The sequence below is a fragment of the Maylandia zebra genome, linkage group LG11 (genome assembly GCF_041146795.1).
Source record: "Maylandia zebra isolate NMK-2024a linkage group LG11, Mzebra_GT3a, whole genome shotgun sequence".
In the NCBI taxonomy this organism is placed as follows: Eukaryota; Metazoa; Chordata; class Actinopteri; order Cichliformes; family Cichlidae; genus Maylandia; species Maylandia zebra.
Window position 1 is genome coordinate 8,930,140 of NC_135177.1, and position 13,338 is coordinate 8,943,477.

The 13,338-nt window shown below is 41.9% G+C and overlaps 1 protein-coding gene across 2 annotated transcripts; it reads right to left on the minus strand.

Annotated features, from left to right (window-relative positions):
• Nucleotides 1–391: 391 nt before the first annotated feature.
• On the minus strand, nucleotides 392–10,974 carry tcea3 (transcription elongation factor A (SII), 3). Of its 2 annotated transcripts, none has more exons than XM_076889740.1 (21): nucleotides 10,740–10,974; nucleotides 9,938–10,000; nucleotides 9,746–9,851; nucleotides 9,509–9,614; nucleotides 5,320–5,835; nucleotides 5,127–5,237; nucleotides 4,823–4,924; nucleotides 4,650–4,721; nucleotides 4,433–4,540; nucleotides 4,263–4,328; nucleotides 4,045–4,104; nucleotides 3,822–3,893; nucleotides 3,644–3,700; nucleotides 3,485–3,547; nucleotides 3,289–3,363; nucleotides 2,320–2,480; nucleotides 2,150–2,211; nucleotides 1,839–1,988; nucleotides 1,584–1,730; nucleotides 901–972; nucleotides 392–790 (listed from the first exon to the last, which is right to left on the minus strand). In XM_076889740.1, exons 1-21 carry the CDS (start codon nucleotides 10,806–10,808, stop codon nucleotides 782–784), a joined length of 2,247 nt encoding a protein of 748 aa, XP_076745855.1. In that variant the 5' UTR covers nucleotides 10,809–10,974; the 3' UTR covers nucleotides 392–781. The 2 variants fall into 2 exon arrangements, with proteins under 2 accessions (XP_076745855.1, XP_076745854.1); XM_076889739.1 differs by having other exon boundaries at nucleotides 4,263–4,331.
• Between the last annotated feature and the right edge of the window lie 2,364 nt (nucleotides 10,975–13,338).

Here is a 13,338-nt window from a genome sequence, read left to right on the forward strand (position 1 = left end):
TGATGAAGGTCTCTTCCTGTTAAAGGGGAGTTTTTCCTTCCCATTATCGCCAAGTGCTCGCTCAAAGGGGATCATCTGATTGTCGAGGTTTTCTCTGTATTTATGTGGGGTCTTTCCCTTACACGATATTTGGTGCTGGATGGATGGACGGACGGACGGGTGGATGAATGATGGTCACATACATAATAATCTTATACAATGTATGGAGACAGATATGGAAGCTGAGAGAGTTTGGGCATGTGGATATGTTGGACAAAGGATGTTGAATGATGCTGATGTAGTGAAGGAGGACATGCAGTGGGTGCGACACAAGTAGATGCTATGAATAGGGCGGCAGGGCGGACCAGAAGAGGAAGACTATAGAACATCTTAACAGTTTTTAAAGCAACCATAACGTTGATTGATGCAGTTTTATTGGCTTTAGATATGTACAAAGTGAGCAGTCGTAATATGTCACAGCTTATTAAATGGATTATGATTCTCTCCATCATGACAGCACCATGATTATTGTTAAGTTACAGCTAGATTTATTTAATGACTCAGTCATCAAACTGTCATACCGTACACTCTTAGTTCTCAAAGCTGCATAAAGCAAACTCTGATTATTAGCACATGCTTATAAATCTAAAAAAAAAAATAGATAAAATGGAAATCTTAAGAACAACATCATCACTTTAAATCACTAGCTGCAACAGTTTATAAACTCCATTCCCATCCCATTATAGAAAATAAGCTTCTCAGTTTGCTCAGGAAAAAAAAAGAGGGGTGACCTTTGATGGCATCAGCAGAACTGAAATTTAGAGAAGAACAATAAAAAGCATTAAAAATCTCTTTAAAGTTATTTAACAGAGCATGAAATAGTGTCAGAGCAGAGCTGTTCAGGTTCAGGCAAAGTCTTACCTTCCAGCGGTTGCCACACTCATTGCACAGAACAAATGTGGTCATTGGCTCATCAGCACTGCGTGTCTGCACCTAAAACACACACACACACACACACACACACACACACACACACACACACACACACACAGCAGGTTTAACTGTAAACAAAACACCAAACTGAAAGGAAGCGGTTTGTACGACCTACAGTGAAGCTGAAACACTCCTTCCTCACTAGTACAGTGTATATCCCCCACTCTGTGACTGAAATACATCAATCTCATTATATTTATTTGAGCCACATACAACTCCTCAAATTATCAAATAGCATCGCTGAAGCTGATTTAAGCCCCAGCTCTAATACAGCCCCACAGCTTTCTTGTTTTTCTGTGGCATTCAAAAGAGAAACAGTTACTCTACAGGCTTTTCAGAACATCACAAACAACAGCAGTAAATAGCCGACTCAGTGCGGTCACATCGTGTGAAACAGCAAAAAATTTCTCATTATTATGTGATAACTAAAAGCAAACAGCTGGAGAAATAACTGCCCTATTACAACACCACCTCTCTCTGTGAAAAAGGCACAAACATCACAGCCTGCTTCACTCTGGAAACACATCGCTTTCACACGCTCACTCGCCTTAATGCCACCATTAGAGCCCTATTAGTCCTGTTATCTGCTTTGCTCTGACACATGTGTGTACCTGGTTATAGGTGCAGTTTTTCTTCTTGCACTTGCCGCACTGCAGCAGGTCGGTGGTGGTGCCACCAGTTTTAGCCATCTGGTGTTCCCTGATGGCCTCCTGGGTGAGCACGTTCCTCAGCTGTTTCAGCTCGTCGCTGGCCATTTCCTTAATAAAGACGACATGATGTGTGATAACGAAAGATTAAAGAAAAGGCAGGAATGTGCAAAGTGTTGCTCATTGCTGAGGAGAGGTGAACTTGCAGGGCTGTTGTACCTCAGCAGACATGGTGGCGATGCGGCGTAACTCGATGCTTCCTGCGAGCACATTTTTGCGAAGGCCTGGGTTCTTCGGGTCCTTCAAGTTGCTGATGCGGCTCCTCACTCGGTTCTTATACTTCATATCAGTGGCTTTTATCTCCTGGTAGATATGTGCGATCACACTGTCAAGGGCAAACTAATTCCTCCGAGTAGCATGCTTGATAACAGCTATAATGTTGAAACAAGATGCTTTCCCTTTGGTTCAACACTGAAAGAACTACAGTTTAATTAATCATAGTGCATAGTGGAGAATTATCAACTCTGAAGGATATGATCTTCAATCTCTGCTGCCATGCCCTCACAGTTAGCTCCAAATTCCCTGTAATCATCTGTGAAGTTCAGAAATTACATTTCATGTAAGTCAGCAGGCAGTCTGCAGCGCGTCTTAATGTGAATATTAAAACTGCAGCAATGATAACGTGCAGCCTAAGCCTCACTATCTGTGCGCAGGGCAGCTGCCAGCATCTCAATGCACTTGTCTCTGATGGAGTCTCCAGTGGCCAGGTGAGGGGACAGCGGACCCCCAGGAGAACTGAAGCTGGGTGACATGGGGCTGGTCGGGGTAGTGGGAGTTTTGGGAGCCTCGGATTTACTCTTTCTGTAAAAAAAAACAAAACAAAGATTTTTAGTGTCAAATTCATTAAATACGGATCAAAACGTTGTTGGTGCTGCACACCAGCCACACAAGTGCAGCTTTAACCTTTAGCAATAATTCATTTACTAACATCCATCATGTAAAGAACCCATCCTGAAACGCTCTGACTCATCAGTCCTTGAAAAAATATTAAAGAATGATGAATGTCATTTAAAAATGCACCTAACTCAAGAGATGAACCGTTGTTGTGGACCAATTTTAGACTATATCACATTTTGATCCACTGTGCGATACCATACCTACGGCTTCATTTTCCAGCATGACAATGACCCCAAGCACAATGTTGAAACATATGTAGACAGAAAAACACACAAGGCCTCCCCAGAGCACGAGCCTCAACATTACTAAAGCAGTGTGGGATCATCTTAGCAGAAAACAGAACAAAAGGCACTTAACATCCAAAAAAGAGCTTTCAATGTCCTTCAAGAAGCCTGAAGAACAACTCTGAAGACTAGTTAAAGAAGTGAGAAGAATGCTGCCTCAGAGAGTTCCTGCTGTGTTCAAGAATAAAGGTGATCAGACCAAATATTTACTTTCAAGCTAGCTAGAATCATATAGAATCCTATATTCTTTATATGCTGTAGTTCTATGAATGTTTGAATTTTCCATTTTCCTACCAATATAAATAATTGAGGGGTGGCACAAGACTTTTGCACAGTACTGTAAATCTACAGTGAATAGCCATCCTTACCTTATTTTGTACCCTGCAAGATAAAATCATCCTAAGAACCTGAGAAACATAATTAAATACCTTTCGATGCTGTCAGTAGAGGGCTTCCTCTGTAGAGGTCCAAGCTGAGGAGCCTTCGAGCCCTGAGACTCTCTCCTGTAATTCAAACTCAAGGTCATTTATGTTTTTCACGTGCAGAAGTACACAAAACTTTAACACCTGAGGGTTGACAGTTTGGTGAGCTTGTATTTAATCAGCACCGGTCGCTGTTATTTACCTTTCTCCTGTTAGCTTCTTTGCTGCTGGCGAGCTGCTCGTCTTTGAGTCAGTCGATTCCCGTCTAAGCAGTGAAACACTTTCAGTCAGTCTGGGTTTAATCATTTGGATTTCACATTTAAGTACTGGTGAGATTTAAACTGGTGCACAGAACTGATACCTGTCAGCTGAATGACGTTTCACAGGTTGGCCAGGCTTTGACTCACAGGAGTCCTTTCTGCAACAAAGGATTAGCATCACTAGCATCACATTTCATATAAGATAAGTGCACACACACACACACACACACACACACGCTTATGTTGTATTCTCAAACTTATTTCCTGGCTCCTGCACACCTGTGTTTGTCTTTTTTGGCCTCCAGGGTGGGCTTTTTGGGAGGGGGGGATTTAGAGTCTGATGAATCTTTCCTGACAAGAGGAAGAGTTTGTGTGTGATTTTTTTTTAACCAAACCCGTCTGTGAACAATAAACGAGAATGCATCCATCTCCCTTTGCTCTAAAATCCAACAGTCTTCACACAGGGAATGAACAGATATTTTCATGCAGATGACTTGCAAACCTTTCTCTTTTGGTTTCATCTGAATGTTTTCTAGACAATTTGGTATCCACTGAGTCTTTCCTGCAAAAAGAACACAGCTTTGGTACCAACACTGAACACCAGTGTTTTATGTAAAACCAAAGAAACAGATTTCTTAAGGCCACTGATCATCCAGAGACTGCAGCCAACTTGTTTTTTTTTACATGAATGAGAAACAGAACCATTCCCAGATCCCAGACCTGTCTTTCTTCACATGATCTGACGTCTTTTTCTGTGGAGGAAGCAGCTTAGAGTCTGACTCCTTCCTGCTTTAGCAAATAAAAAACAGATTCAAATTCTGAGTCTGAATAAAATTGTTTTTTTTTTTTCCAAAAAATATTTTCCCGTCTGTAACTCGTCTGATTCAGACCTGTCTTTCTCCTTCATTCCATCTAGAGAGGGCCGCTTCGTAGGAGGAGGAGGGTGAAGGTGAAGAGGAAGCGGAGGAAGAGGAGCGTTGGGGTCAGGAGGCTCTTTTCTAAATGAAAAGACACCTCTGAGCTCAGATGAATCACTTCATAAACAGAGTGAATAATGACAGAAAATCGTTACGGCACTGCAAAGAAAGTAGGCATGCAGAGCCTGACCTTAAGGGAGGAGGAGGATGTAGGTGAAGAGGAAGAGGAGCAATCGGAGCGTTTGGATCCAAAGGAACTTTCCTGAAAATCAGCACTTGTTTGAGATTTTTTAAAACTCTCTCGTTGTTTTCTGTCTAACGTCACTCAAGAACTTCAGAAACATGCACCAAACCACATCTGACCTCTCCTTCTTTACTTCCACGGGAGGTCGTTTAGTCGGTGGAGAAGGAGGTCGGGGAGCGTGAGGGCGAGGAGGTCGGGAGGAAGAGTCTTTGCCATCCTTCCTGGACATATGTCACAACAGCAGAGGTCAAAAGGCCACCTGACGATGCGGCATGCTGTTCACAAAACACACCTGAGTGACTCTTGTCAGCATGCACCATGCACAGCAGGAATCCTGTTAGGCCACATGGAACACACTGATGCATGTTAAGTCATTAGCAGCAACCGCGCGCTCTGCAGCTCAGGCAGCACGAGAGTCCAAACCTGTCTTTCAGAAAATCCATGGCGGGGCGTTTGATGGGAGGAGGCCGAGCGGGTCGAGGAGGAGAGGGGAAACGGGTGGGATAGAGCACACTGCTGTCCAGCACACCTCTCCTGAAATATACAACAGAGTCTGAAGCTCTGCTGGATCTTACTGGGAAGTGTCGTGCGTTTTTCTGAGCCTCTACGTTCTCACCTTTCAAACAAGGGCTTGTGGGGGTCAGTGGGTCTCTCTCTCTGAGGCTCGCTCAGAGGTCTCTCCCTCTGAGGTGTGCTGGTGAGCCTCTCGTGGTTGTTTTCTTCTCTCTGTTTGTCCTTCCTCATCTCATCTGCAGAGCTGCACTTCTTGAGCTCCGTGGGGGGTTTCTCCTTTTTGAGCTCTTCCACGTGCCTCGTCTTTTTTGGTTCCTCTAATGGTCTCCCTCTTCTCGGCTCCGACTTGTGCTTCTCACCCCGTGGGTCTTGCGCAGGCTTCGGCTTCTTGTTATCGACCTCCACGTTGGGATTTTCTGGGGGTGCTTGTTTCTCTTTCCTGATTTCCTGCAGATGTTTTGCATTTCCAAGGTCCTCCAGGTGCTTTTCTTCCACGAGGTCGTCAGCATGTCTCTTTTTGATTTCATGGCCATCATTGTGTTTGTCTTTCCTGATTGTATTAGCGTGTTTTTTGTCATGATCGGAGTCTTGTTTTAGTTTGACTTCCTGCTCGCTGTGACTAAGAGAGAAAAAAGAGAAGCACTGTTTTTACCTCTATGCAAGAATTACCACAGTGAGTGTTAGAGGTGGAAGTGGGTTGAAAAAAATGGCAAATATATTAACACGAACATGATTTAAATCACTGACAAGCACTGAAGAAGTCAGTGCTTTCATGCAGTTAAACAGTGAAGGACACTTCATAGCGTCTCAGCTTTTACCCTACATATGCACTTGTAAACAGTGCTGCCTTGCAGAACAAAACAACATCACTGTGCTGACTTCTATATTCTATAATCTATCCCATCTAACATGGAAAAATAGCTTTAAGCATAGACTTTAAAAGATATATGTAGCAAGGTTATTATAGAGGTAAACTAAAAACTATAAAATTTAATTAAATTAATTAAAAGTAGACTCTTGAAAAAGAAAAACAAACTAGCTGATTTGCTATAGTGTACTTGGGAAACTATCCATCTTCTTATTCAATTCGGGGTCACCAGGGTGAGCAGGTGGGGTCTCACGGTCAGGCTTGTGCCTATTCCAGCCGTCACACGGTGAAAGGCAAAGGGACAGGTCACTAGCCGACCACAGGACTAACACAAAGAGACAAACAACCATTCACACCTATGAGTAAATCACTAAAATTGGGGAAATCACTGTGGGAGGAAATAAGAGAGAACCCACCCAAACACAGTGAGAACATGCAAACTCCACACAGTTAGGTCGGACCACACAGTGGAGTCGAACCCAGGACCTTCTTGCTGTGTGGCAATAGTGCTAACCACCGGACCATCATCCTGCCCGATGTCAAAAAAAAAAAAAAACTAACTAAAGAGAAACAAAGAAGGAAATATTTTTAGTTTTATTCAGTCGGGTCACATCCCAGCAAACATGATTGACACCCCAGCGTCATCTCCCTTCTCAAAATTAATCATGACACCAAAAACTGAACAGCAAGCAGGTGGATGTTGATGTTGTTCACAAGTACAATACAGGTCCGACCATCTCTTACAAAGTAAAACATATATAGATCCGATTAATACATCTGTCTTTGTTTTCTCTTTAACAACAACTCATTTGGTTAGTACGTGATTGTGACGTCTTGTCCACACAGACAATATTACCAAAACCTGTTTTTAAAGAAAATTTGATGCTTTTTACATGGTGAACTTGGTTCAATGTTAGGCCCTAAGCAGCATCAGGAGCCCGGGACTTGTTAAGCATGAAGTCAATTAGCTCAACAGAAACATTAAGGGTAAAATCTTGAGTCTTAGTCACTCCTGAACTGAGATTCTTCAGTCTAATAAGGACGTCTGAGCAACGCTGAAGCTTTACCTAACACAGACGTCAGACACAGACATTACTGATCATTATTAACATCAAGAGAGGCTTTCAGGGACACGTTTACTTAGACACAGGATGTCTGCATAACTGTGAGTCACCTGCCCTCACAAAGAGCAAGGTTTGTATTATATACCTGTTCAGAACTTCCTAAATTTGGACTCTAACAAATATCCACTGGCAGCAGGTGCTTTTGGCTGATTTCCCTTGTTTAATTTAGCACAACGTTTTTACACCAGATATCCTTCCTGACACAACCCTGCCATCTATCCAGGCTTTTAGACTGGTACAACGAGCACGCTAGCCTGTGTTTGCCTGAGACTGGGTCTCAAAACAGGGATCCTTCACACGTAACCACTACACCATGGACCCACCATATTGTGATATTTAAATACACTGACGATAACCCAGGATTAAAACATCTTCAGTGAAAGTGAAACAAGCAAAACCAAACAAGAACCTACCTGACATTAAACTGAATTACGAAATAGAAAAAAAAAACAACGAGTCTGACATGTAGCCCTTAAGACATCATCATCATCCACTGATTTGTGGTCTCCCATCTACGGTGGCTCCGAGAGGTCAAACCCACCGAAACTTAAGAAAACACCAGCTAACAGAAAAATGCTGGAAAAGCAGACAAAACACAGCAGAATTGGGAAAAAAATCCACAATTGAAGTGTTTCTGGGGGCACAATAACATCACGGACCAGCTGCAGAAGTAGAAACCAAAACGTGTGAAGGATCGCAGTGAGACACTCTTAAAGAAGTAGAGGATTCATCGCTGTTGTGAGGGAGAAAAAGATGCAGGTAATGTGTGTTTTAATCACATTATTCATGTAATACTTTAGATACATATTTGCTGTTGTGTTTTGTGTGCTTTCGAAACATTTTTTTATTAGCTGTTGTTTTCTTAATTTGTTCGTTGGAACTCTCAGGAGCACCATACCCATCTTTCTTTCTTGTTGGTGAGTCTGCACGCTAATATGCTATCAATCTGTCAGTCACAATGCAGAATAACCTGATTCAGTCGTGTCTATTCACAACAACTGACACCCCAGTGCACTTTATATGGTAAGGTAAAGAACCTACAATAATGCATGGAAAATCCCAACAATCAAATCATCTCCTATGAGTAAGCACTTGCCAACAGTGGGAAGGAAAAAGTAAGAGGGACCTGCTGGGGGTGATGGGGGAGAGAGACAGTCCAAAAAAAGAGAAAGGCCGAGTCCAATTCATGAGATTTTAACTTGTTACTGAGAACATAAAATAATTTGTATATATTTTATATAATATATAGTATATATAATAGTATATATAATAAATCGTCCCAGACTTCTGGAGTCGCGCCCTGCTGGCTGTTAGGAAGAATGACGGTGATAGAAAAATTATTAAAGTTATGTAACACGCTTTGCAGTAAGCTGAAGAGTGTATCTCTCAATGTCTCTCTCCATCTGTGCTCTTCTCAGGCTTTGTTGTGGCTACTCTGCTATCTGTTATCCAAAGCAGACAGAATCATGTTCAGTACAAGGATGCCAAGTAACTGTTAACAATAAAAAAAGTGGATAACATTGGAAAAAGTGTATAAATGAAACTCTGCCCTGCTTTTGCTTCCTTGCAAGTAAAATGAACACGTTGGAGCTCACTACTCTGTGTGTTTCACTTCTTACGAGAACTGTTCTATCAGAAGGTTTAACACTTTTATGTGCAGTTTATCATTAAAAGAAGTCTCCCTATTTAAAGTTATGATGCTACCTAAAGGATAAAATGTAACATTACAGTGGCTCACAAGTCTGTTCTGTCCTTAATGTCATTAAACACCCCAAACTGTTTGCAGCAAATAGCTGCCCCTCACTGAGCCTGGTTCTGCTGGAGGTTTCTTCCTGTTAAAAGGGAGTTTTTCTTTCCCACAATTGCCAAGTGCTTGTCAAAGGGGTCATTTGACTGTTGTCTTATTGTAGGGTTTTGAGGCAGCTCCAGTTGTGATTCAGCACTATGCAAATACAACTGAACTGAATTAAATCGTCTGAATGTAGATCAGCCAGGCAGTAGATTACCTTGAAATTTTATTTGAACTTTAAACATTTCAATGCCTTTTTTTTACAAAGCTGTTGTCACTTTTAGCAGAGAGTTATTTTTTAAGGTGTTTTTATGAATGCGAAGAAAATACTTTTGTTCCAGTGCACTGCAAAGCCCCACACACACATCATTACGGACCTGACAGCAGGCAGGCACAGCAGGTATGCGGACATTAACCAGAACTTCACTTCATAATGTGTGTGCTCTTTGTATTAAAAGTCACGTTAAGTGTACCTGTGTAGTATCTGTGTAACCGCTGTGAAACCACTGACCTGCTCTGCGTCTCCGAGGGAGAGCTGTTTGGAGAAGCTGCCGTTTTGCTGGAGTTCAAACCATTCTTGGTCTCAGACGATTTCTCGGGATGAGAGCGGCCAGAGTCTGCATGAGTGCGTGTTTTGGAGGAGAAATCATATCAGCAAATCAGACTCCGTGCTGATGTATTGACTGCACAAGCAACCATTTCACCGCTGTGGAAACACTGTAGTATGCATGTAAATCAGTGTGTGTACCCAGAAGTCTTTTCCAGTCTTTAATGAGGACTTTTGCCAAAGCAATCACTTCTTCATCTGTGCAGTGCTTCCTGATACCATTAACAGACATTCCAATTCTCGTTTCCTGAAGCCAACATAGACACACGGGTTAATTGTTTTCTTTTTTCCACATTTCCCCAGGATGATCAGCAAAATTTAAATTTAACCCACCTGTAGAAGTTTGAGAGTCATATTGACGCCTTTCAGCTCCTTCAGCAGGTCAATGGCGCCCTCCTGTATTCACCAAACAGTGACATCGTTACTTGCAACCCCCTAACTCTTGAAACGGTTCATTTAGAAATGCGTAATAACAGTGTAACGCACAGATCTGGCAACAAGAATGCGTTAACCTTTCAAAAAAGAAAGCGCAATGTGGTTAGCAAACAAGAACAGTTTCACTTCTTTATTATTATTTTTTCATTTGCACTCGATGGCATTTTTACAACATTAGATCCACTGTTTTGCACGGCTGTTTACTCCGATTACAGCTGGTGGCATTATCTTGTGCAGCCCCCTAACTGTGCAGGAGCGACGCGAACAATGTCGTGTTTGCAGATTCAGTCACAACACGAGCACGGCCTTACGCCCACAGGCCGCGGTGTTTACTTTCTGTTCTGCGCACTTCTATGTCAGTTAAACTCGCTAAGCATTTTCAGAAAGAGAGAGAAAAAAAGCTTTTGACAAACACAAAAGAGCTGGGCTACACAGCAGAGCTGTACACTGGCACTGAAACGGTCCTGCAAGAGAAATACACGCAAACCCACGAACACCTGTTGATCGTTTGTTACGGTCAAGCTCGCGCTTCACTTCTGCACACTTTCCAAACACACCGAGTCAGCAGGAACCAAACTCGTGTTTAACAGAAAAGAAGAGGACCCCATTTTAATTTATGGAAAAGTCTACTGCAGGCCTTCTGCGCAGCGCGAGGTGGCGGGACAACGCGCCACCTGTGGGTGTCAAAATATAGTCTCACCGTGTTATTTCTAGACACCATCTTGTCCAGTTTTTTTGCAATCCGGATGAGATCTTCCTCTCGAGTCATCGCTGCATTTAGTCGTCTAAACACCGATCGGTTGCGCCAAATGGATACTTATTTTAAAAAAGAAAAAAACTCCCGAGAAACAGAAAAGTTTGTATCTGCTACAGGTCGGACTTTACGCGCGACGCACTCCATTCAGCCGAGAGGCGTGTCCTGCGGAGGGGTCCCAGCTGACCTGCTCCACAAATGACAAACTAAATATAGACACAGTTGTAGACCCGTGGACAACAGGGATGACTGAAGTTTAGTGTGAGAGATTTGACTTTTTTTAAATCAACTTTATTTTGTCTTATCATGCTTTGCTCTCCTGTGGCTCCTTAGACTTCTCTACACCCTGGACGGATTATATCACAAAATGATCTCTCTTTAAGATTTTCCAGCAAAAACGAGGTCACTGTGTAATGATTAATCTTTCCTACACTGAAGGCAGAACGCGGGCAGCTGCTGCTGTGCCAAAGAGCAGCCCGACACTAAGTCACCGTTTACAGCCTGTTTCTTTCTTTGTTAGTTACTTCATTTTTTGTAACACGGAACAAAGGCACCTCGAACACTAAAGCAGACAACAATTTCACTTTCTCTCACAAAATGGGGAAAAAACACGTCCTGAAAAGTGTGTCTATGTCACGGCCACCAGGGGGTGGTGTGATATAAGTCGACATGAGAATTAACTTTCGTTTTGCACTGAAAGCCACGAACCTTCGTGTTTGCTTCTGTTTGTCTTGCAGTGGACCTAACATTAAGATCTGATAGTTTTCTTCTTCGTCTTCTCGAGGAAACGAGAAAGAAACAGAAAAGCTTCCAGTTCGGTTCCAATTGAACCGAATAGTCAGCCTTTACATTCATACATGTTTTATAAAAGTAACAGCCGATGTCTCACACTGCGTGCTCTCCTTTAAAGAAATAATGCTTATTCGATAAGTACTGACTTTCTATAGTTATATTGTGTTAAAAAAAATAGTGAATAAGGCAAATCAATCTTATGAGAAAAATGAAGGTTTTCATCCTTTTTTTTTTCTTATGAGAAAACATTTGTGGACGTTAGCAGGGATGTCTCATTTTACTCCTTTGACCTTTACTTTGATCTTATTGCGTAGAACCAGAGAAACTTTCTGTCAGTCTGAAGGTGTTTAACTACAAATTTAAGGCCATTTACAGTAATATAAGAAAGATAAGTGCAAATTTATAATAATAAGAAGAAGAAGCAGAAAAATAAATTTTTTAAAAGCTCCTTTCAAGACACCCAGGGACACTAACAATAGAATAAAACACATAGTAGAACAAAAAATGAAGAACAATTTTTAAAAACTTTCAACAGTGCATCTCAGTTTTTCTACACGATGAAGAAATGTTGCTGCGGTAACTGTAAGAAATCTGTCATCACAAAAATCTAAATGTGTAAAATTACATTTCATTATGTTAGATTTGATAGCAGTGAAAAAAATGTTTCCAAAGTTTATGCCCTCCTTCACATTTTCCAAAGCTGTCCGGAGGGATATTTTATGTCTATGCCCGGCCGATTCTGGGACCCTGGCCTTATGTTTGACACCCCTGATTTAACGGGTGAATGCCGAATACATTTTCCAAGAACTCCACAGACACAATTAGTGAAATTATATTAGCACAATATTCATCTAAATTTATATTGTTGAAGTCGAAGAAATTACTTGATCGAGGGATTTCTTTATATCCTTGTGTTTGTATCTCCTGCTGTGACAGCTTGTGATAGCAATCAACATTTCTTTCAGAGGGAAATAGAATAGCCAGATACTCCCACAGTCCAACAGACACTGAGACCAGATACAATTAAGATCCTAGAGATGTGTCCCCCCCCCCTCCACTGTGGGAAACAAAGGCATGACACACAATATGCATGCATCAGTTAGTTTTAGAAGTTAGATTAAATGTCAGAGGGATGAAGAAAGCCAGATAGTTTAGATCTCTCTGCCTCTCATCCAAAATATATTCATAGCCAGCAGTTTATAGGGACACAGTTTATGTAGACACCAGTGCCGACTTAATTGTATATCATTACAGAACAGCAATGGTTGGAAAACTGAAATACCTGCCTAAAGATAAAGTCTAACCAGTCGGGGGTTGTTGGGGGTTTTTATGTTTTCAAATATCAAGTATATGAAGTATAAAATATGAAGGGCCCATTAATCCAGAAGCAAAGTGTGACGGTCTTGTTTGTAGAGCAGGGATTTTAAGATAACTGTGTTAATGACCGCAGGTGAAAGTGCAGACTAAGAGCTCATTATCTCCTTACAGAGCTCTTACACAACAGGCTGAGAGTACAACCCACCCCTGCCTCCGTGCCTCAAGACAGCAATCTGTCTGGCAGGTAACGACCGAGGCGGCCAAGTCGAGAAGTGGGACAGCTCACTGTGAGGTAACAGAGGAAGCAGGCCAAGAGGAAGAAGCAGTGATCAAGCAACATCCTTTAAATCCAAGCACTAAACAGTTCACTTTTGGGGTGGTGGAAAGGAAAGGTGATGTGCTGACCCCTTTCTCAGATGGTTGACTTAAATGAACT

Bases quoted from the DNA above. Each gene is read 5' to 3' on its own strand.
- tcea3 (XM_076889739.1), bottom strand. From the start codon at position 10,808: ATGACTCGAGAGGAAGATCTCATCCGGATTGCAAAAAAACTGGACAAG. The intron at 10,001-10,739 runs GTGAGACTATAT...TGGTGAATACAG, and splicing joins TGGTGTCTAGAAATAACACG to GAGGGCGCCATTGACCTGCT. The intron at 5,238-5,319 runs GTGAGAACGTAG...TGTATATTTCAG, and splicing joins CACAAGCCCTTGTTTGAAAG to GAGAGGTGTGCTGGACAGCA.